The 23,351-nt window shown below is 38.4% G+C and overlaps 1 protein-coding gene across 6 annotated transcripts in view; it reads right to left on the bottom strand.

Moving 5' to 3' along the window:
- PSEN1 (presenilin 1) overlaps nt 1–23,351 on the bottom strand; it is a 70,600-nt gene that overhangs the window by 11,823 nt on the left and 35,426 nt on the right. For 4 of the 6 annotated variants that reach the window (XM_055538571.1, XM_055538574.1, XM_055538573.1 and 1 more), the window contains exons 6-11: nt 19,937–20,004; nt 16,184–16,404; nt 11,950–12,048; nt 5,353–5,439; nt 2,607–2,636; nt 2,346–2,519 (exon numbers count right to left, since the gene is read on the bottom strand). In XM_055538571.1, the coding sequence (XP_055394546.1) occupies nt 2,346–2,519; nt 2,607–2,636; nt 5,353–5,439; nt 11,950–12,048; nt 16,184–16,404; nt 19,937–20,004 (679 nt within the window). The remainder of the gene's footprint in view (nt 1–2,345; nt 2,520–2,606; nt 2,637–5,352; nt 5,440–11,949; nt 12,049–16,183; nt 16,405–19,936; nt 20,005–23,351) is intronic. The other 2 variants (XM_055538575.1, XM_055538576.1) reach the window with 1 other exon arrangement.

Here is a 23,351-nt window from a genome sequence, read left to right as displayed (position 1 = left end):
TAAACCTTGAAAATATTATGCTAAGTGAAAGAAATCAGTACAGAGAACCATATACTGGATGATTCCATTTAGCTGAATGGCTGGAAAAGGCAAATCTATTGTGATGGTACATTACTTGGTTTTTTGGGGGGATGGGAGTAATGAGTACAGGATTTCTTTCTGAGGTGATGAACGTGTTCCAACATTAGCTTGTGGTAATGGCTATACAACTATAATAAAAACCACTGCACTGCACACTTTTAAAGGGGAAGGCAGGATGAGAGGGATTGATGAGGTAATAGTAAAGAGTGTAAGGTTTCTTTATGGGGTATTGACAATGTTCTAAAGTCAACTGTGGTATTCTGTGAATATATTAAGGCCATCACTTTAAATGTAGGGCTTCCCTTGTGGCTCAGCTGGTAAAGAATCTGCCTGCAGTGCGGGAAACCTGGGTTTGATTCCTGGGTTGGGAAGATCTCCTGGAGAAGGGAAAGGTTACCCACTCCAGTATTCTGGCCTGGAGAATTCCATGGACTATATAGTCCATGGGGTCATAAAGAGTTAGACATGGCTGAGTAACTTTCACTTTCATCACTTTAAATGGGTGAATAGTATAGTATGTGAGTTATGTCTCAACAGAGGTTTACCAAAAAATAAACAAAAACAATGTACCGATCAAGCTTAAAATTATCGCCTCACTTTTCATATACTGGCTTATGTTTGTTTAAATAATATTATGGCAAATGCTATAGTTATGCTTCACAGAATTCATTTCAATGGACAGAGAAATGTAGGTATATTTTATTAGCAAAATTAAAATAGACTCAGGAGAATTCCCAGGTGGTCCAGTGGTTAGGACTCTGCAGTTCCAATGCAGACCACTGAATAAACATGTTGTACATTTCTAATTAAAAACTCTCAGTGTTCAGTTTTCTGATTAAATTTTGATTTTGATAGGGCTGTTTTGGAAGACACACATGTCTTTACATACATATCAAATTCTATTGTAAACTGAGAATTTTCTGTAAGTAACCACAAGTCTGGTTTACTTGTGCAGAATAAACCACTAATGAAGAGATGGTTATGTGTGTGCTGGATGCTTAGAAGAGAAAAGAATGTCAATTATTAGTTTATACTGGTCCCAGATAAATGAAACATTGATCTGAAGTTGGAAGGGACAGTTTTGTGGTTTTCCTTTAAAAAGAAAAAGTTACTGATGAAGGATGCAGATGATCAAGAGAGAGACTCTTTAGGTAGGAAAAGCAGTCATGAGAGAATCCCACTGCTGTCATGCTCAACCGCTATACTGCTGACTTCTTTTGTTTCTACACATCATTGAGAAAAGAAGAGACAGAACAGAAGAGGCAACCTAATTACAGTGGTAACTCAGCAGGCAGAGACAATACCAGCAAAGGTTAAGTTCAAGCCTGGCTAAAAGAGGAGGTGATTGCATCTGGTTTCCCAGGAGTGTGAAAGGTGCAGGCTGCAGCTGACTCTAACATCTGGAAAACTTACCCAGCACCACAGTCACGGATCTGCCCAGGTTCTAACCCAGGTAAAAGACTAAGGGTGAGCTGTAAGAACTGCTCTGCTCAAACTAAAGGACAATGTCAAGGTCACAATTAATAGTGACTAGAGAAGGGATCTAGTGTCTGTTTCTTTCAAACTACTGAATACTTTTGTATGTTTTAATCAAGAGTTTCACTTCTGTGAAAACAAAAACACTGAGGTAACTTGGTTGGGAAATGTGCTAATCTCTTCTTATTCAGTAAATCACCTCTCTAATACCAAGTCAGGAGGTGACTGAGCCCTAACCAGTGGGCTCTACTGGCTAATATCCTAAGAAGCCCTGAGTGCTGATCTGAATCTGAGCAATTACACACCTCAGACACTGAACAAACTTTTACTGCACAGAACCTAAATCCCTTTGATTTTCTTCAAAATTAATAAAATGCAGTGCTTGCCAAAAAAGGGTAGGAACAATGTAAAAGGGCAAAACATTTAAATTCATAGGTCTCTGTGCAGCAAAGAACGAAATATATTAATGACATTTTTGTACACCTTAAGTTTCATTGGAATAATATTTAAAAAACTTTTTTACCTTACAAAATCAATGCCAAAGGTCAAGGATATTATCAAATTATTAAGGGATAATTTTAAAAAATCTGAGGGGTAGAATTTGGTCCATTAATAAATTTAACTATGAGAAAAGCAGCAACTATTGTTACTTCTCAGTAAAAACTGCACTGCTGTTTAGAATTAGACTGGAACACTCTGACTCATGTTATTTTGGGAAGAGTATGAAACTGTAGCACCTTAAAAACCCAGGACTCGCATGACTTGCCAGTGTAGAGAAAGGCACATACTTTCCTCTGGGTCCTCACTGGCCAGGATGCTGCTGGAAAGGTCCTGAACGGCAGATCGCGACTCAGCTGTAGAGTGATGAGGCCCCAGGCGACTGTCCCTCTGGGCTTCCCACTCTTCGCTGAAGCCACCATCGTCACTCTCTGTCACTGGGTCTTGTGACTCACTTTCTGTGCCTTCAAGAAAAAGTGGGTATCGCAGCTGTAATACTTGGAAAATTCTCTTTATACCTTTAAGAAAATTACATGGGAACAGTAATTTACCTGTCGTTGTAACTGGTGAGTTGGCTGGCCCTTAAACAACAAATCAAGGGTTATTTCAGTGCCCGCTGGTTGCTTCCACAACAGCCATTTCTCCCCTTATTTCCTGAGGGCAGAGTTGTGATTTATTTGGGTTTCCACCTCTCACCCATGACTCTGGTGGTTAATTCTGTTCAGTCCGAGCTAAGCGTGGTCACCCCACCCTTCCTCTTACCAATGAACGCTCTAAGGCTGTGGGGCTCATATCAGCCAATGTGTGGTGAGACAAAATCTGCTGGAAAGTGGGGGATACTTGTTCACTCTTTAGGAGACTCAAGGAAGCCACAGCAGCCCCCCGTTCCCCTGGATGTTGTCTTTCCGGATATGATGCCTGGCAGTGCAGCTGCCATCTTGTGACCATGAGGAGCAGCACGCTGAGGACCAAGCCCACATGGAAGGACGGCAGAGCAGGAAGGTGGGGAAGAACTCGGACCCCTGATGATTACTGAGTCAGAAAATGAGCCAAGACTTCTGGTCACGTGAGAGATCATTTCCTCTGATCTTTGCAGCTGATGGCACTTGCTAACTGATGGCATCTGCCACTGGCTTCAGTGACTAAGTTATAAAAGCAGACCACGACTACAGGGTGAAGGCTGGGAAGGAGTAAGGGAATTTTTTTATGGGCTAGTCATTTTATTATCATGACTAGGTCTGACTGAAAACGGTGAGTATAACATTATTGTCTCCAGAACCTTCCATACATCAAAAATAATTAAAATACATAAGTAAAGTTGATAATATTTTTTTCTCACTTATTTTATTTTTTATACAAGTAATGGATGCTCAAATTTATTCATCTACCACGAATAAATGAAGCTTGTACACTTCTTACTTGCGTGGACTTTTTTTTGGACTTCTTTTTGAGAGAGGTTCTAGCAATTTTGTATTTTTAATTTGTATTTTTTCCTTAACCAGGCCTCCATAAAACCTGAATCTTCTCTGAGGTTGTTTATAAAATCATAAAACTATAAGATTAAGAAATTAAAACAGCAGTCCCTGCCCTATCCTTCCTCACTCCTGATCCCCATCCTACTTCCAACCCCTTTGGCTGTTTATTTTGGCATTCACCTCCATAATTAATTATAAACAGCATGTTCATAGTGCTGGATCTTAATTTTTTTTTTTTAAGGTCAGGCAACCCCTGAGTTATATTATTTTTTCCTCTTACAGACCTATACCCCTTTGTTCCAATCTAACTTCTAGTTCCTGTAACACACTAGTTTTCAACTGGGGGTAGCACTTCCCTTACATGGGGTGGTTGGAAATAACTAGGATGGGGGGAGTTTTTGGTTATTGCAATCTCCAGGCCACTCCTGGCATTTAGTGGGTGAGTGAGGGGTCACTAAACATGCTGCATGGTGTGCAGAGAGGAGTCCACAGAATAAAGTGCACCCCACTGAGCGAGTCTGTCCAGCTCCTCCTCCTTTCAAGGTCCCTGCCCATGGTGCTTCCCCTTCTGGAAAGCTCTTCCTTTCTTCAGCTGGCCATCTCCTATTATCACTTCCTCAGGGAAGCCTTCCTGACTTTCTAGAATAAATGAAAGTCTTCCACTATAGACTTTCATAGCAACTTATACTTCTTTGTAGAGCTTATTACAAACTGAATGAACCGTCTGTTGAACATGTGTGTCTTCCCAAACAGGCTACGAGCTCCACAGGAACAGGACCTCTGGTTCAGTGCCCTATCCCCAGTGCCAAAAAATACCGGGCACATGGTCAGGTACTCAATCTACATTTGTCAAAAGAATAAAATCTTGATGTATAAAAACACACTCAAACTCATATATACTCACAGATAACTAATCTTTCCAGTGTCTTTAGCTTAACAAGGTTAACACAAAACCCAGACCTGGAGCAACTGTTTCCTCCATTTCCCACTTCTCTACCAGGTCTATAGCTGGTCTAGTCCCAGCCTGATTTACTACCTCGGTCACTGCAGAATGGGCCAAATATCTTTGGGTCCCAAATACTAATTGCCAGTTGAAAGTGTCCTCCTCACAGTTACTCAAATGCTAAACCAGCAGTTTTCTTATCTCTACAAAACCTGAATTCACCCTTTCCTGACAAACAGCATCTCAATTAAAGCCCTTTCTCTACTTTTATTTTGCCTTTGTTTGTCTGCTTCCTCATAAAGTTAGTCCTGTTTTTCTTAAAAAAAAAAAAAAAAAAAAGTTTCCTTTCTTTTTGACTATTGATATTAGGTTGTTATTCCTCAACTCTTTCTAACTACCACTCCTTCTAATCTGTGTTTGCCTTAACATCTTCTGTAGTGTCCACAAGTGGGGCTTTCAATCTCCTATCCTAGGTCATTATTCTTATCCTCCTCCACGAAGTCAAGTCTATCTGGATACTTTATCTTCTTAGCATAAACATCACATCTCAAATCAAATTATATTTAAGTTACCCTGACCTTGTCAGACAAGGAGCTCTCATTTTTACATGTTTGAAGATAGTGCTCAAGACCTTTCTAAAATCATAGCCTCAACTTGAACATTTTCATACTGGTATTAATGGTAGAAATTCTTAACCTAGGCCGATTGTCGGGTTCGGAGCATGTGAATTCAAGTATTTATCTGTGTTTGCTGGGTGTTACTACAGTTTCCAGGAGATTCTCAAAACAGTTCATGACCAGTGAAAGTACTTAAAATCATTGCTTCATAACTCATGACAATGATCCCCCAAATCAGGAAATAATAATAAAAGCCACCTACTTTGTGCATTGTAATTGGAGTTTTTGGATACCTTCCTTTGGGCTTCTGGGTCTCCTTCTGCCATATTCACCAACCATACCATTGTTGCTGTTGAGAAAGACAAAAGTCCAGGTAAACATACTGGGAACACAGAAGGAAGGCTCACAAACAGAGAGCAGGCTGTTATTCCTCCACACAAATCAGAGAAACAACCAGAAGTAAATTCATATTAAAAATCACAAAAGGTTCTCTTTGATTTTAGTAGATCAAAGAAAAAATTCTGAAACTGGATGTTTACTGTGGCCTTCAAACTGCAGCTGCTGTAATACAACTTTTCATTATCACTTATACTCCCTGAAAAGTAACCAGAAGGAAAATTCTTTTTCACTATCGATATCGGGCTGTTATTCCTCAACTCCTTCTAACTACCACTCCTCCTAACCTGTGTTTGCCTTAACATCTTCTGTAGCGCCCACAGTGGGCCTTTCAATCTCCCTGCCTAGGTCATTATTCTATTCTTCTCCAGAAAGTCATGTCTATCTGGAATATTTTATCTTCTTAGCATAAACATCACATCTCAAATCAAATTATATTTAAGTTACTCTGATCTTGTCAGACAAGGAGTTATCATTTTTACATGTTTGAAGATAGAGCTTTTTGGACCTTTCTAAAATCACAGCCTCAACTTGAACATTTTCCACTGAAACAACTGGACTAGTTAAATATCCTAAAATAGTGTGAAATCACTGAGGAAAATTACTTATTGGAACTAAATCCGAGGAAAAACAGAGGCTCACAAAGCATCAAGTGAATTATTATAATTCAAAAGATGCAAGTAAGTTCCCTTCATATTCTGTCTCACTTCGGAGATTTTCAATAATGCTAAACTGTGTTATACACAGGGAATAAGGAAAAAAGGTTAAAAGCAATAAACATAAAGAGATAGTCAATTGCCTTCTATTCTCTATGTCCCTTCCTCAAAATCACATATATATTAATATACCTATATAGATCTAGATAAACACACACACCCCCTCATCACACTTTAATTAAGAGGCAATGTGAATACTCTAAAATGCTGCTTCTCTTACATACTGCAGGTACGATGAGACATGGAGGGGAATTTGGTAACCACTAACAAAACTACATGTACATTAACCCTCTGATCCAGCAATAATACTTTTGGGAATTTATCCTGAAGATACACCAACAGTAATACAAAAATACATATAGACATGTGCCACTCTGGGCGACTGCAGAAACCAAAACTGTACAGCAAACTCAATTCAATCCGTCTACTTGGCATCCATGTTTCTCTGGCATTTGGTCACTGATTCTATAATTCTATCTATTTGCCTAATACTCTAAGGTTTCTTGAATAACTTATGAAAGAAATACATAACCAAAGAGGATGAAAATCCTGTAATAGCTGCACTTACTCATTCATTATAGCTTTGTAATTCTGAGGTCAGACAAGTTTCATTACAGGATAACTTGGATCAGTCAATATCAGCTAGGCAGGCAATTCACTGTAACTAAACCTAAACCCAAAGAAGAGGAAATATGACGATCACCAGGGTTTACAAATTTCAGTAGCGTTCTTGGAAGCAAAGGCAGAAAGTATTTATTTGATTTTCTTTCTTTATACAAGTATAGAAAGATAAAGCTGCAAATTCTTCCAATACTCGGTATAACTACAGAAATCAGGGTCAGCAATCTTTTTCTGGGAAGGGCCAGATGGTAAACATTTTGTGCTTGTAAGTCACATCTGGCCTCTGTCACATATTCTTCTTTGTTCTTTTCTTTTTCATTAGCTCTTTAAAAATGTAAAAACCATTCTTAGCTTACAGGGCTGTACAAAAACAGGCCACAGGCCAGATTTGGTTATGGGCAGTGGTTTGTTAACCCTTGATGTAAATGATCATGAACAGAATATATACTTGTTGAATGAATTAATATTACTAAAGTAATACCTTAAAAACCCACTTTCCAATTTTTTTGGCTTAACACCAAACATCTTAGATCAACTGAAAAATTAGCAAATTAAAATTCAACATAATCTAAAAACTTCCCAAAGTGATATGAAAACAGAAAAATTTTACATAATGGTCAACCTCAAGGAATTGTTACCTTTGTATTTCGAAAAGCTACCAAAGAGATGTGCCTCTTTTCCTGTCCAAATGAAGGACACAGAAAGCAAAAACGCTCAGGTTTCCTGAGGGTAAGATCCTTTAGCATACTGAATACCCTTAACTGGGGAAGAGTATATAAATGCATCAAAGGATTGTATTTTTTTAAAAAAACAAATAACTGGGAGAACCAACTTAAAACTTTCTATATTCATGTATATATCCATTTCAAGGGGAAAGTACTGATTAATATTGCTGTTTTTGTATATTCTACTTTAAAAAAACACCTCTCAAGCTCAATGATTTATGAAATGCTTACTAAAGATTCAGTATTTCATGAGAACACTTTCTTAAACCTATTTAATTTACACAGGAGTTAAAGGTTTATGCTTATGCTTTCCCATATATGTGGAATTACTGAAAAAATATCTCAGCATCAATTGTTATACAGATTCAAGTTTTTAAAAATATTATATATGAATGATTTCTTAAAAACGAGAGTAAATCCTTTTTCTGAGTATAAAATTAACGTACAAGCTTAATGTCATGGCTAACTGAACAACCTCTTCACCCCTCTTGCACCCACCCTTGCTCAGCCTCACTGAGACTGGAATGCAGTCTTCTTCCTCCTGACCAGGGGCTCAGCTACGTGACTTGCTTCAACCGATGGTACATGGGCAGAGGGGACAGTGTGCTAATATCGAGCCTAGGCCTTAACAGGCCTGCTGCCCTCCTGTTTCTCCAAACACAAGAACATCACCTTCAGCTAAAGTGCTGGTCCAAGGAGGAACAGGGAATACGTGGGGCAGAGCTACCCACGGTCAAGTCAGATCAGCCGAGCCAACTGATCTGCAGGTGATGGTGGTGAACGAGTATTATTTGTAAGGCACTAACTTTTAATCTGCAGGTGATGGTGAGTGAGCATTATCTGTGAGGGACTAAATTTTGAGGTGGTTTGTTACACAGCATTACTGCCGTACTAACAGTAGATACAACAGCAGAACAATGCAAATTTCTAAAGCTAAGAAAACATTTAAAACTCATAATCCCTTCACTTTGACATTCACAATTAACTTTTTAAAAAATAATAGGTATCGCATTAAGACTCTACAAGAAGTGAAAGATATAAGGAAGAAAGTAAAAGCTGTCTCAAATCGCTAAATCCCACTTTCTAGAGGTAAACACTAGTATCATCAGTTCTGAAATGTATCATTGGGAGTTTACACACACACATCCATACATATTTGGTCCTTTCCCCAACTCCTTCCATAGGACATTGCATATATTGTTTTGAATCTTGCTTTTGGTATATATTAATATATAATCTTTGACATTTAAAAAAAATCAGAAATACATCGAGTTATTTCTTTCTTTTGGAGTACAAATGGCTGCACAACTATCCATTTTAGTAATGGACCATAATTATTTGAAAGTGTTCCCTTTTGATAGACATGAGTTATTTCCATTTATCTCTTAATAAAAGCATTGCTTCAGTGAACATACTTCTATACTTTTACAAGTATATTCCTTAGTCTAAATTCCTAGCATTCACTATTAACATTTGGTGTGACGTTCTACACGCACAAATATCAAATATATATATAGTAAATTTTAATTTCCAGGAATAACACAGAAGAAGCTTACACCCAACTGCTCATTAAGAGGAAAATGTTGATGCTCAAAGCCTCGTCTGTTCTTTTTGGCTGGAAAACACAGTAAGAATGTGGTAATACATTTATACTGGAAAAAAGGTAAGAGAAAGATCCTTGCATTTCAGACACTAGGTGTTCTAAAACTTTACCAGACTTCTCCTACTACAAGCACAATTCCCACCTTCTCCACGTCCCACAAATGACCTAACATCAAGGTCACATGAATGATTTGAGGTTAACTAACATGTGTTCCCAACTTGATCTCTCTCTATATCTCACTACCTTCTGCTTTTCTATCTTCCTTTTCCTTCCTCTGGGTTTCCCCTGGTGATCCAGTGGTTAAGAGCCCACCTTCCAATGCAGGAGACACAGCTTTGATCCCTGGTCCAAGAAGATCCCACACGTCACGAGGCAACTAGACCCATGTGCCACCACTACTAAGCCCATGCTCCAGAGCCTGTGTGCTGCAGCTGCTGAAGCCCAGAGCCCATGCTCCGCAACCAGAGAAGCTACCACAACTAGAGAGTAAGCCCTCATTCGCCACAACTACAGAAAGCCCACGCAAAGCAACAAAGACCCAGTATAGCTGAAAACAGAAAATTTAAAGGCACACATCCCTTGACCTAGCAATTACATTTCTACAAATGCATGTATACAACAGTATTCACAAATTCTATGTGTTCTCTGCAAGTACTGTCTACGATGGGAATGATCTAAATGTCCATTAATAAAAATACCCTTTACTGTATATAAGAGAAAACCATGCAGACATTTCATGTATGCGTGCTAAATCACTTCAGTCGTGTCCGACTCTGCGCTCCCATGGACTGTAGTTCATCAGGCTCCTCTGTCCATGGGATTCTCCTAGGCAAGAATACCAGAGTGGGTTGCCATGCCCTCCACCAGCGGATCTTCCCAATCCAAGGAAGAAACCCGTGTCTCTTACATCTCTTGCATTGGCAGGTGGGTTCTTTACAGCTAGTACCATCTAGGAAGCCTGAAAAATGCTGATTTTCCCAATTTTCTGATATTTTCTTCTTTCCTTTACTATTCCCTCTTCATTTCTCACTCTCTAAACAGAGCAGTTGAGAAAGATCTATTTCTGGTGTCCTTTCCTCTTTTCCTTTTATTTGAATCACCCATCTAATCCCACAGCTGCAACTACTACCTCTATATTGGTGTTCTTCAATTCTGCATCTCTATTACTAACCTTTCCCTCTGCACTGGTACTTCATTTATAAACTCAGGACGGAAATTTCTCCCCACATGGCTCACAGATCCTGCCAAGAAAATTAGATATGGGCCACAGGCAACACTACACAGATTTCTTAAATAAGAAAAACTTCTCTTTTTCATCATCCTTCTAAAAGAAGGCTTTAAACTTCTCTTACTCGTCCTCACTAAGAACAACTGAAATGACCCCCAAAAGCTCTCACTGAGGCCTTTCCCCTGATTGTCATCATCATTCCATAATCAGACTTCCATCATTTTTTACCTAGATCATGGCAATATTCACTTAGATATGCTTCCCAGTATCTCAGTTCTCACTCCCTCCCATTCATCTTGCCCAAAGCTGCAAGCTTACAAAGGCACAGCTCCGATCACATTACTCTTCAAGAATCTTCTATGATTTTCAAGCTATCATGAAGAGGATACAAAGATCTAAACCAGTCCCTCAAAGCTATCCTGAATCTTGCCCAAAGTCCCTTTCCAAACCCATCTCCTAGTACTCTCCCCATTTTGTACTCCATGTTCTAGTCAACTTGAACACTTGAAACTTGATGCCCCACATTTACACTTCCAGTGTGTGGGGCTTCCCTCATAGCTCAGTTGGTAAAGAATCCGCCTGCAATGCAGAAGACCCTGGTTTGATTCCTGGGTTGGAAAGATCTGCTAGAGAAGGGACAGGCTACCCACTCTGGTATTCTTGGGCTTCCCTTGTGGCTCAGCTGGTAAATAATCCACCTGCAATGCAGGAGACCTGGGTTCGATTCCTGGGTCCAACTCATTCTTTGCAACAAGCCCACTTTTGAAATTGACTCTTCCATCTGTGCTTGCCAAAATCCAATCCACTGTTAAAAGGGTCAATCCAAATGCTCTCTCTTCAATGAAGCCTTCCATGATTCTCCATTCAGATTTTCCCTGTTTTGAGCTCTTTCTGCACTTCCTATTCCTTCTGAATCTGGTAACAGTCTGCCTTGAATATTGTTTATCCATTTGTTTCATCTCACTTCTAAACTGTAAGCAAGGGAATACCCTGGCAGTCCAGTGGTTAGGAATCCACGCTTTCACTGCCAAGGTTTTGGTTTCTATCCCCGGTCAGGTCAGGGAAATAAGATCCTATGCACTCTGAGGGAAAGCAAAGCATCTTAACCATCTTTATATCCTCCACAGTGCTCTGTGGAAGCAGATCAGGTCAATGACCAACAAATACATAATGAATGATTTGGAAGAGTATGACTCTACAACAAACCAAAAACAAAGGCCAACGCATACTGAAGAAACAATGTATTTTTTCAACATAGTAGTGTGAGAGCCGCCTACAATATATGTATGTAACAAATATTCAATACTTGTTAACTAATACGATTTTAAATAATACTGGCTCCCCAGTCTCTAAATATTTCTTCTATCTCCACACACACTGAAAACTCTCTTCAATCAATGTCAGATAGAAGATAATAATTTGCAAAGAAACAGAGATCTGCAGGAGTCCCACCAATGCTATGCATTTAAGGTTAAAAAAAAGTACCATGATAATGATCATAATTACGTGCATTTGAATCTTTATAAATTCTAAGCTGTTTACTAATTTAACATCATTCTGAAATACTTACAAGAGTAAATAAGAGCTGGGAAGAGAGTTTCATTTCTCTCCTGAGCTGTTTCAACCAGCATACGAAGTGGGCCTTTTGGACACAAAACAGCCACTAAATCTAGGAAAAGATAAATAGAAATGACATCTGAAAAATGTATTCGCAGAAACTTGTAAATGAATGTGTTAGGGAAGAATTAACCAATTGTAAAGGTTTAATTTTTTTTTCTACAAGAAAGATACTGAATGAATATGAAATAAGCAGCAGGTAAGCTGACGGGGGAGAGAGGCGGAGACAATCTAAACAAAATAGACAGCACCACACAGAGATCTTTGCTTTTGGTTTGCTTGCTATTTGGTTAGTTTACAATGTATTTTGGGTTCTAGGAGTAAGTCTTCCCAGTTTGAAAGAAAACAGGCAGAAATAATCACAAGACAGAATTATTCTAAAGCAGTTGTCAATTTCCAATAAGCAGAAACAAGGACAAGCCATTTCCAAACTAAACGTAACTATGAACCACAAACTGAAGTTTTACACCTTAGGAGGGATTTAATAGAGAGGATATGACTGAACTTTTTCAAAATATGAAGAACAGAGTAGAAAAGATGCATCTCCTCTTTTTTTTTTGGTAACAGGAGTGGGATCCTCTCTTTTTTTGAAAATAGTGTATGTACTACTTCGGAATACTTGAAATAAGAGGGCAATAAATTTAAACAAAGTAACTAATAAACCTCTGTGTGAGAATGTTTAGCATTTCTTCAGTTCTCCTGTCAAAAGCACTTCACAAGTATTTAGGTCTCAGAATACATATGGTGCTAAAAAGTGTCTTACAAAAACTGCAACTCAAAACGAGGAAGCAATAATGCATAAATTTTTCTTGATGGTACCACCTTCTCTTGTTCAACAACTGCAATTTTTTTCTTACATTTACTGTGTCTTGAAAATTCAGAATATAAAAATACAGAAAACAACTTCAAGCATTTAAAATGTAAAACAGATATAGGTAAATTTGTAAAGGGAAGATTTGATCACTTGCATTGACATCACTATCATTCAGATGCATTTAAGTAATAAATCTCACAATTTCAAGTGGTCGTATCTTCTTGTACACTACTACTACCACTGCCATAATAAAACACACAAATGTACAGAAATCTCTAGTCTCACTGCTTCCACTTTGATTTGTTGGGATGAGAAAAGGGGAATTTGCCATGCTCTGAAATAATGAGATTTTCAACCTGTTTCAATCTTGAGTATTCTGTAACCATCTTGGTTTTTCAACATACTTCGTCATATAGAAATGCTAAATGATAAACCCTTATTTTTAGAGCAATTAAATTAATTTTGTTTTGAAAGCTTTCAGTTCAGTTCAGTTCAGTCGCTCAGTCGTGTCCAACTCTCTGCGACCCCATGAATCACAGCACACCAGGCCTCCCTGTCCATCACCAACTCCCGGAGTTTACTCAAACTCATGTCCATTGAGTCGGTGACGCCATCCAGTCATCTCATCCTCTGTCATCCCCTTCTCCTCCTGCCCCCAATCCCTCCCACCATCAGGGTCTTTTCCAATGAGTCAACTCTTTGCATGAGGTGGCCAAAGTACTGGAGTTTCAGCTTTAGCATCATTCCTTCCAAAGAACACCCAGGACTGATCTCCTTTAGAATGGACTGGTTGGATCTCCTTGCAGTCCAAGGGACTCTCAAGAGTCTTCTCCAACACCACAGTTCAAAAGCATCAATTCTTCGGCACTCAGCTTTATTCACAGTCCAACTCTCACATCCATACGTGACTACCAGAAAAACCATAGCCTTGACTAGATGGACCTTTGTTGGCAAAGTAATGTCTCTGCTTTTGAATATGCTGTCTAGGTTGGTCATAACTTTCTTTCCAAGGAGTAAGCGTCTTTTAATTTCATGGCTGCAATCACCATCTGCAGTGATTTTGGGGCCAAAAAAATAAAGTCTGATACTGTTTCCACTGTTTCCCCATCTATTTGCCATGAAGTGATGGGACCGGATGCCATGATCTTCGTTTTCTGAATGTTGAGCTTTAAGCCAACTTTTTCACTCTCCTCTTTCACTTTCATCAAGAGGCTCTTGAGTTCCTCTTCACTTTCTGCCATAAGGGTGGTGTCATCTGCATATCTGAGGTTATTGATATTTCTCCCGGCAATCTTGATTCCAGCTTGTGCTTCTTCTAGCCCAGCATTTCTCATGATGTACTCTGCATATAAGTTAAATAAGCAGGGTGACAATATACAGCCTTGATGTACTCCTTTTCCTATTTGGAATCAGTCTGTTGTTCCATGTCTGTTGTTCTAACTGTTGCTTCCTGACCTGCATACAAATTTCTCAAGAGGCAGGTCAGGTGGTCTGGTATTCCCATCTCTTTCAGAATTTTCCACAGTTTATTGTGATCCACACAGTCAAAGGCTTTGGCATAGTCAATAAAGCAGAAATAGATGTTTTTCTGGAACTCTCTTGCTTTTTCGATGATCCAGCAGATGTTAGCAATTTGATCTCTGGTTCTTCTGCCTTTTCTAAAACCAGCTTGAACATCTGAAAGCTTTAGAACAACCTTTTAGACAAACTGAGACATCTTGAGATCTTCTGAAAGTGGAATTATGAATCATTACTCTAAATATTAGACTCTTATTTCAAAGTCTCTTATTTCAGAGGAACTCAAAGGTCTGTAGAGATAATTTGTATATGTATATAAGAAACAGAGGGTTGATGGGGAGTAACAGTGTATTGTATTAGAAAGAATATGGGACTTAGGACTCAGATTCTAGATCAAATGGTGTAAGCTTTGGTAAATACTTTACCTCTACAAACTTCCGGCCTTTAGCAGTGAAACAAGTACAACAACCTTGTTTACTTCACAAGATTATATATTTTTGAGGAACGGCTAATATTTACTGGTAGATACTGTATACATTTACTGTATGCATTGTTCAATTTAATCTTCATAACAACTAAGACTCCACTGTTGAGTGTGGTGTGTCTGTAGTAACATACCCAATAAATTACAGGAGTAAAAGAGTCCGGATTTGAATCAGGCAGTCTGTCTCCATAAATGGCTTTTTTTTTTTAATATCAAAAACAGAATCAGATTCTTTATTATGGTTCACCCCTGATGTTTCATTTATTAAGTTTTAACTTGCTCTAGGAGAAGGCAATGGCACCCCACTCCAGTATTCTTGCCTGGAAAATCCCATGGACGGAGGAACCTGGTAGGCTGCAGTCCATGGGGTCGCGAAGAGTCGGAAACGACTGAGAGACTTCACTTTCACTTTTCACTTTCATGCATTGGAGAAGGAAATGGCAACCCACTCCAGTGTTTTTGCCTGGAGAATCCCAGGGACGGGAGGGCCTGGTGGGCTGCTGTCTATGGGGTCGCACAGAGTCGGACACGACTGAAGTGACTTAGCAGCAGCAGTATGTCATAATGGTGCCCTGTGAAGCCTATATCACAAGACTATAAGGGAGGTGAAAGTTACACTGCACACCTTGTTCAAGAGCTCAGCATTGTATATTTAGAATGTCTGGAACTCCAAATTGAGGTCTGCATTGCAGATTTAATATGTACAGAGACATGTATAACTTTGATTTCTATTTTTGGTATCTATGAAGCAAGAGATTGTCTCAGTTACTTTGCCTAAAGAGAGAAACCTTGGATAAGTAACTGCTGTTGTTACCACTGGCAGAACCAGGTGGCTAGACTACTGGCAAAGTCTCAAGGGTCTGTAAAAACACACAAATAGGCCAAAATAGGATGGCTGCCTAAAGTTCAGCTAACTTGGATCCCATTCTTTGATCAAGGATGCCTGGATTAAGACATGAAAAGCACAACTCTCCAGTGAGCTCTATCACACGTAGCTCCACTGCTGTCCATAAAGGGTACAAATTCCCACCGCTGTTTGCTCACTCATTTGATCGCAAAGGGCTCCTGAGGTCATTTATGTCAGTGGTAGCAATGGGATGTGAATCTAAGTCTTACAACCAGAAGTCTATGGATCCTTCTGTTAACTCATCCCTGAGTTAAACTGGAGGCAATAATAAAACATTTTTAAAGGACTCAACTTCAAAAGATTTGAAATCTTTATATGAAAAAGATATTATAGCTAACTGATTATTTACTGAAAAGTTATGGGATATTACTGTTATTTTCCCTAAGTCAAGATAACTAGAAGAGGAAGGAAAACACACCAGGAGGTATTTCTGTGATGAACAAAATGTCAGTCTCGGGTTTTACCATATACTGAAATCACAGCCAAGATGAGCCAGGCGGTCCATTCTGGGAGGTACTTGATAAATACCAGGGCCATGAGGGCACTGATCATAATGAGATATGCCTGCTGGAGTCTCAGTGGACCTTTCCAATGAATGGCGATCATTCCCACCACACCAAAGTTCCAGATCAGGAGCGCAACCGAAATGTAGTCCATGGCAACATTATAGGTTTTAAACACTTCCCTGAAAAAAATTAAACAGATACTTGTATCATTCATAAAAATGGGAAACAAGTATCACAGCCACAGCTGTAAAAATAAGTACAAAAACTAAAAAGAGAAAAAAAGGCCATATAACACCTAAAATGCTATTCTGTACTTCAGGAAATCCTTGCAGTATCTGAAATTGGAAAAAAAATGAAACATGTAAAATAAAGTTTAGAGCTTAGGACATACGATATTATTTTCATAAAATTAAATTTAGTGCATCCATTTAAATATATGCATTTTATACATATATTGATACACAAAACATGGAATACAGGCATGACATATTGCTGCCTGAAAAAAAAAAACCATGATCTTATTTATGTGAACTAGTGTATGAGAAGAGAGAGGAAGACATCAATATAGTAATTCCTGAAAAGATGCAGGACATAGCTTTAGATGCCAGGAGTTTGAAATTTCTTAACTTTTCTTCTTTTCTTTTTTTCACAATGAATGTTTAGCATTTTTACCATGAAGAAAACAATATTTTAATTTGGGTGGGAGGAAACTCCATTTTAAACTAAAGAGATACAAATATAGAAGACAGGTAACTGAGGAGAAAGAAGGCAGTCATTTAGTCACTAGAATCTGGAGACTATGCAGAAAGATGATCTTTCCATTTAGAAATTTCAAAGCAAATGTTGAAATAGCTGGACAATGCAGCTATTCACAGTATTTTAGATATCCCAGCACTTGAAACAAAACCCAAAAAATTCCAAACTATCGTTAACTGTGCAAAATTCTTCAAGAGATGGGAATACCAGACCACCTGACCTGCCTCCAGAGAGGTCTATACACAAGTCAAGAAGTAACAGTTAGAACTGCACATGGAACAACAGACTGGTTCCAAACTGCAAAAGAAGTACATCAAGGCTGTATATTGTCACCCTGCTTTTTAACTTATATGCAGAGTACATCATGAGAAACGCTGGGCTGGATGAAGCACAAGCTGGAATCAAGACTGCCAGGAGAAATATCAGTAACTTCAGATATGCAGATGATACCACCTTTATGGCAGAAGTGAAGAACTCAAGAGCCTCTTGATGAAAGTGAAAGAGGAGAGTGAAAAAGTTGGCTTAAAACTCAACATTCTGAAAACTAAGATCAAGGGATCTGGTCCCATCACTTCATGGAAAATAGATGGGGAAGCAATGGAAACAGTGACAGACTTTATATTTTTGGGCTCCAAAATCACTGCAGATGGTGAATGCTGCCATGAAATTAAAAGACACTTGCTCCTTGGAAGAAAAGTTATGACCAATCTAGACAGCTTATTAAAAAGCAGAGACATTACTTTTCCAACAAAGGTCTGTCTAGTCAAAGCTATGGATTTTCCAGTAGTCATGTATGGATATGAGTTGGACCATAAAGAAAGCTGAGCGCCCAAGAATTGATGCTTTTGAACTGTGGTGTTGGAGAAGACTCTTGAGAGTCCCTTGGACTACAAGGAGATCCAACCAGTCCATTCTAAAGGAAATCAGTCCTGAGTGTTCATTGGAAGGACTGATGCTGAAGCTGAAACTCCAATAATTTAGCCACCTGATGCAAAGAGCTGACTCTTCTGAAAAGACTGTGATGCTTAGAAACATTGAGGGCAGGAGCAGAAGGGGACGACAGAGGATGAGATGGTTGAATGGCATCACCGACTCAATGGACATGAGTCTGGGTAAACTCTGGGAGTTGGTGATGGACAGGGAGGCCTGGCGTGCTGCAGTCCATGGGGTCGCAAAAAGTTGGACATGACTGAGCGACTAGACTGAGTTATTCTTTGGCATCAGTAAATAGGAGTGGTCTATGGTTTCCTTTTACTTGATTACTTATGGGGTTTTGGTATAAATATTACTCTGGCTTCTTAAAAAGAATCTGGAAGCTTTCTGCTTTTTCTATGTCCTGGAACAGTTAAAATAGTATTAGAATTATCAGTTCCTTAAAGGTTTAATAGAATTTTCTTATGAAATTATTTGAGCCTGGTATTATTGTTATTGGTGGAGGTGGACAAGAACCTCTTCAACAACTTTCTATATTTTTTTCTTTGCTCTACTTAGATTTTCTATCACTTCAGTGGTCAGTATTGGCAATTAGCTTTTTCCGAGAAAATAATCTATTTCATAGAGATTCTTACATTGATTTCTTTGGTCTATGGTCATTCTCCCTGCCTCTACCAAAGAATTAATCCTTCAGTTTATTTTTTACTTTTAATGTTTCTGTTCCTAATTTAAGAGCTAGTGCAATGACCTGCATTCTGTTACTGGGGCTGAGAGAAAGACCAAGTGGGCAAATCTCTGAGCCTCTCTATTCTCTTCAACAGAGCAGCTCCACTTTTTTCTATGTTGTATGTGCAGTTCTCATGTAAGATTTCAGTTGAAAGAAAAAAAGACTGATGAAAAAAAATGAAAGTTTGAAAATCAATTAATTCATGTTTATACTTGTTTGAAATGTATTAATATTGATTTATAAATTATACTAAAGAATACAGTAAATTTGCTTTACTAAAAAGACAGAATTAACTGCAGTGTTGAGTTCTTTAAGTTCTTATTATAAATAAGGATCAACAAAAGCATATCCCTATGGTGACTGCAGCCATGAAATTAAAAGACGCTTACTCCTTGGAAGGAAAGTTATGACCAACCTAGAAAGAAAGAAAGAAAAGTCACTCAGTCATGTCCGACTCTTTGCAACCCCGTGGACTGTATGTAGCCTACCAGGTTTCTCCGTCCATGGGATTCTCCAGGCAAGAATACTGGAGTGGGTTATCATTTCCTTCTCCAGGGGATCTTCCCGACTCAGGGATCGAACCCGGGTCTCCCGCATTGGAGGCAGACGCTTTAACCTCTGAGTCACCACCAACCTAGACAGCATGTTAGAAAGCAGAGCCATTACTTTGCCAACAAAGTTCCGTCTAGTCAAGGCTATGGTTTTTCCAGTGGTCATGTATGGATGTGAGAGTTGGACTACAAAGAAAGCTGAGCACCGAAGAATTGATGCTTTTGAACTGTGGTGTTGGAGAAGACTCTTGAGAGTCCCTTGGACTGCAAGGAGATCCAACCAGTCCATTCTAAAGGAGATCAGTCCTGGGTGTTCACTGGAAGGACTGATGCTGAAGCTCCAATACTTTAGTCACCTGATGTGAAGAGCTGACTCATTAGAAAAGACCCTGATGCTGGGAAAGACTGAAGGCAGGAGGAGAAGCAACGACAGAGGATGAGATGGTTGGATGGCATCACCAACTCAATGGACATGAGTTTGAGTAAACTCCGGGAGTTGGTGATGGACAGGGAGGTCTGGCGTGCTGCAGTCCATGGGGTCACAAAGAGTTGGACACAACTGAGTGACTGAACTGAACTGAACTTATTGATAATATTAACAAGTTGTATACATACCAAGGATGATCTGTACATGGAAACAATAATTTAAGACTAACTCATCAACAAAGAACATTTCTTTAAGTGACAGTTATAGAGTCCAAACAGTTAATTTCTGAAAAACAGACCAAATATTTCACCACTTACCCCAAGTAAATGAATGAGAAAAAGAACAGCAACAACAGGGATGAAACAATAAGCCAGGCATGGATGACCTAGAAAAGAATTTCAATATAATTAACAGATCCCACAACCTAAAAAAAATCCAACTTCTTACTTCAAAAATAGTTATTTCTTTATATGTTATGATTTTCAAATACCAAAACAGAAGCAGCTTTAGGAACAGTAAATACCTGTAACAGTTGGTGCTGAACTACTAATAAAATAGAAATTTCATACATAGAGACCTTCATTCCTTTAGAAATAGGTAAAATTTTAAAAGAAAAGATACATTCAAAATAAATTATCAAAGACAACCTACAGAATGGGAAAAATATTTCCAAATGATATGACTGACAAGGGGTTAATATCCAAAATATATGAACAAATCACAGAACTCAATACCAAGAAAAGAAAAAAACAAACAGCCCAATCAAAAAAATGGGAGAACACAATTTCTCAACAAATACACACAAATGGCCAACAGGCACACGAAAAGATACTCAACACCGCTAATTATTAGAGAAATGCAAATCAAAACAACAATGAGGTATTACCTCATACTTGTCAGAATGGCTATCATCAAAATGACCACAAATAACCAATGTTGGGGAGGATGTAGAAAAAAGGGAACTTTTGTACCCTGTTAGAGGTAATGAAAATTGGTACAGCCACTGTGAAAAACAAAATGAAGGTTCCTCAAAAAAACTAAAATTACCATATGATCCAGCACTTCCACTCTTGGATATATATCCAGAAAAAAAAAAAATCACTAATATGAAAAGATACATGAACGCCTGTGTTCACAGCAGCACTATTTACAACAGGCAACATATGCAAGCAACCCAACTGCCCATCAGCAGACAAATGGATAAAGAAGATGCAGTACGCGTAAACACACACACACACACACACACACACACACACTGGGATACTACTCAGCCTTAAAAAGGAATGAAATTCTGCCACTTACAGCAACATGGATGGACCTAAAGAATATTAGGCTTAATGAAGTAAGTCAGAGAAAGACAAATACTGTATGATACCATTTATAAGTGGAATCTAAAAAATAATACAGATGAATGTACATGTAAAACAGAAACAGATACACAGATATAGGAAAAAAACAGTGATTACCAAAGGTGAATGAGAAGTGGGGGGTACAAATTAGGAGTATGCCAATGTTCACGGAAGGACTATCTACAATAGGTAAGACACAGAAGCATCCTGAATGTCCATCAACAGAGGAATGGATAAAGAAGACGTGGTACATATATACACTGGAATACTACTCAGCCATAAAAAGAACCAAATAATGTCATTGTAGCAACATGAATGGACCTAGAGATTGTTATACTGAGTGAAGTAAGTCAGACACAGAAAGGCAAATATCATATGATACTGCTTATATGTGCAATCTAAAACAAGGGGGGCTACAAATGAACTTATTTACAAAACAGAGTCACAGATATAGAAAACAAACATCATTACCAAAGGATAAAGGGAGTGTGGGATAAACTGTGAGATTGGGACTGACATACACACACTGCTATACATAGAATAGACAACTAATAAGAACCTGCTGTATAGCACAGGGAACTCTACTCAATACTCTGTAATAGCCTATATGGGAAAAGAACCCTAGAAAAAGCGAATGGACATATACATACATCAGATCAGATCAGATCAGTCGCTCAGTCGTGTCCGACTCTTTGCGACCCCATACATATATATACACACACACACACACACACACACACACGTGATTCATCTTCCTGTACACCTGAAACTAACACAACATTGTAAATCAACTACACTCTAATAAAAATTTTAAAAAATAAATTGGGGGTATGTGATTAAGAGATACAAACCACTATGTGTAAAATAGATAAACAACAAGAATGTATTTTATAAATTAACTAGACTTCAATTAGAAAAGGTATCAATAGAGTCAACAGTTAACATTTATACTTTAAAGGAGCAATATTTTCAATAGAGGAATTCTGATGTATTCCTACAATAAGATTAATAAATAAAATAACTGATAATAAATTGATAAAATAAAATAACTGATAAATCAAAGTTACAAAACTGAAACTCAGAAATTCAGTTAAGTGACCAGTGTACACATACATTAACTGTACAGAGAAAATAGGCCTTCTAAATTATATAACCATTTGAAGAAAAAATATTCAGTATCTGAGATTTCAGTATTAGTATGCTATGTTTATTTTACTTGGTTCATTAATAATGCTTATATGTCAGTCCATCATTATAACACAGAATTCATACAGCACTATATAAATATTAGTCCCTATAACTCATGTAAAGCATATTAAAATGAGAGATAGAATCAGAACTTGATTTTTAATCAATTATTTTTTGGGGCCTAGCCATATACTATACTTTGGCCACCCGATGTGGAGAGCTGACTCATTTGAAAAGACCCTGATGCTGGGAAAGATTGAAGGCAGGAGGAGAAGGGGGTGACAGAGGATGAGATGGTTGGATGGCATCACTGACTCGATGGACATGAGTTTAAGTAAACTCCAGGAGCTGGTGATGGACAGGGAGGCCTGGTGTGCTGCAGTTGGTGGGGTCGCAAAGAGTCAGACACAATTGAGCGACTGAACTGAACAGAACTGAACATATAGCATGCAGGATCTTAGTTCCCCAACCAGGGATAGAAACCATGCCCCCTGCAGTGGAAGCACGAAGCCTTAACCACTGGACCACTAGGAAAAGTCCCTAGAGCTTGATTAATCTATTATACAAGATAAAAAAAATTATGGTAATTTTACGTGATGAGTATATTTGGGAAAATACTATACAACCCAAGGAGTCTGCAGTTTTAAAAAACAGAATGGAGAAATATGATAAACTGTCAAGTAGTTTTTAACCAAAAGTAAAATTATTTTAAGGTAGATACACCCATAATCATCTTTATTCTTTCAATGAATTTTACTGTTATGACAGAAGAAGCTACTTAACCATCAACTTTTCCAAACATATCTCTTAACCAGAAAGATCAAATTAAACCTTAAAGAAATAAAAAAGAAAGCTCCAGGGCTTCCCTGGCAGCTTGGTGGTAAAGAATCTGCCTGTCAATGCAGGAGACACAGGTTTGATCCCTGGTCCAGGAAGATCCTGCCTTGGAACAACTAAGGTCCTGCCACACAACTAACTGAGACTGTGCTCTGGAGCTTGGGAGCTGCAGCCACTGAGCCCATGTGCCACAATTCCTGTGCTTCAAGACAAGAGAAGCCACCACAAGGAGAAGCTTGAGCAGTTAAGTGAGTAACCCGTGCACTGCAATTAAAGAATAGACTCTGCTCTCCATAACTAGAAGTCTACACAGCAATGAAGATCCAGCATAGCCATAAATAAATAAATTAAATTATAA

The sequence above is a fragment of the Bubalus kerabau genome, chromosome 10 (genome assembly GCF_029407905.1).
Source record: "Bubalus kerabau isolate K-KA32 ecotype Philippines breed swamp buffalo chromosome 10, PCC_UOA_SB_1v2, whole genome shotgun sequence".
Taxonomy (NCBI): domain Eukaryota; kingdom Metazoa; phylum Chordata; class Mammalia; order Artiodactyla; family Bovidae; genus Bubalus; species Bubalus kerabau.
Note: the sequence above shows the minus strand (reverse complement) of the source record. Positions and strands in the feature narration are given on the sequence as shown.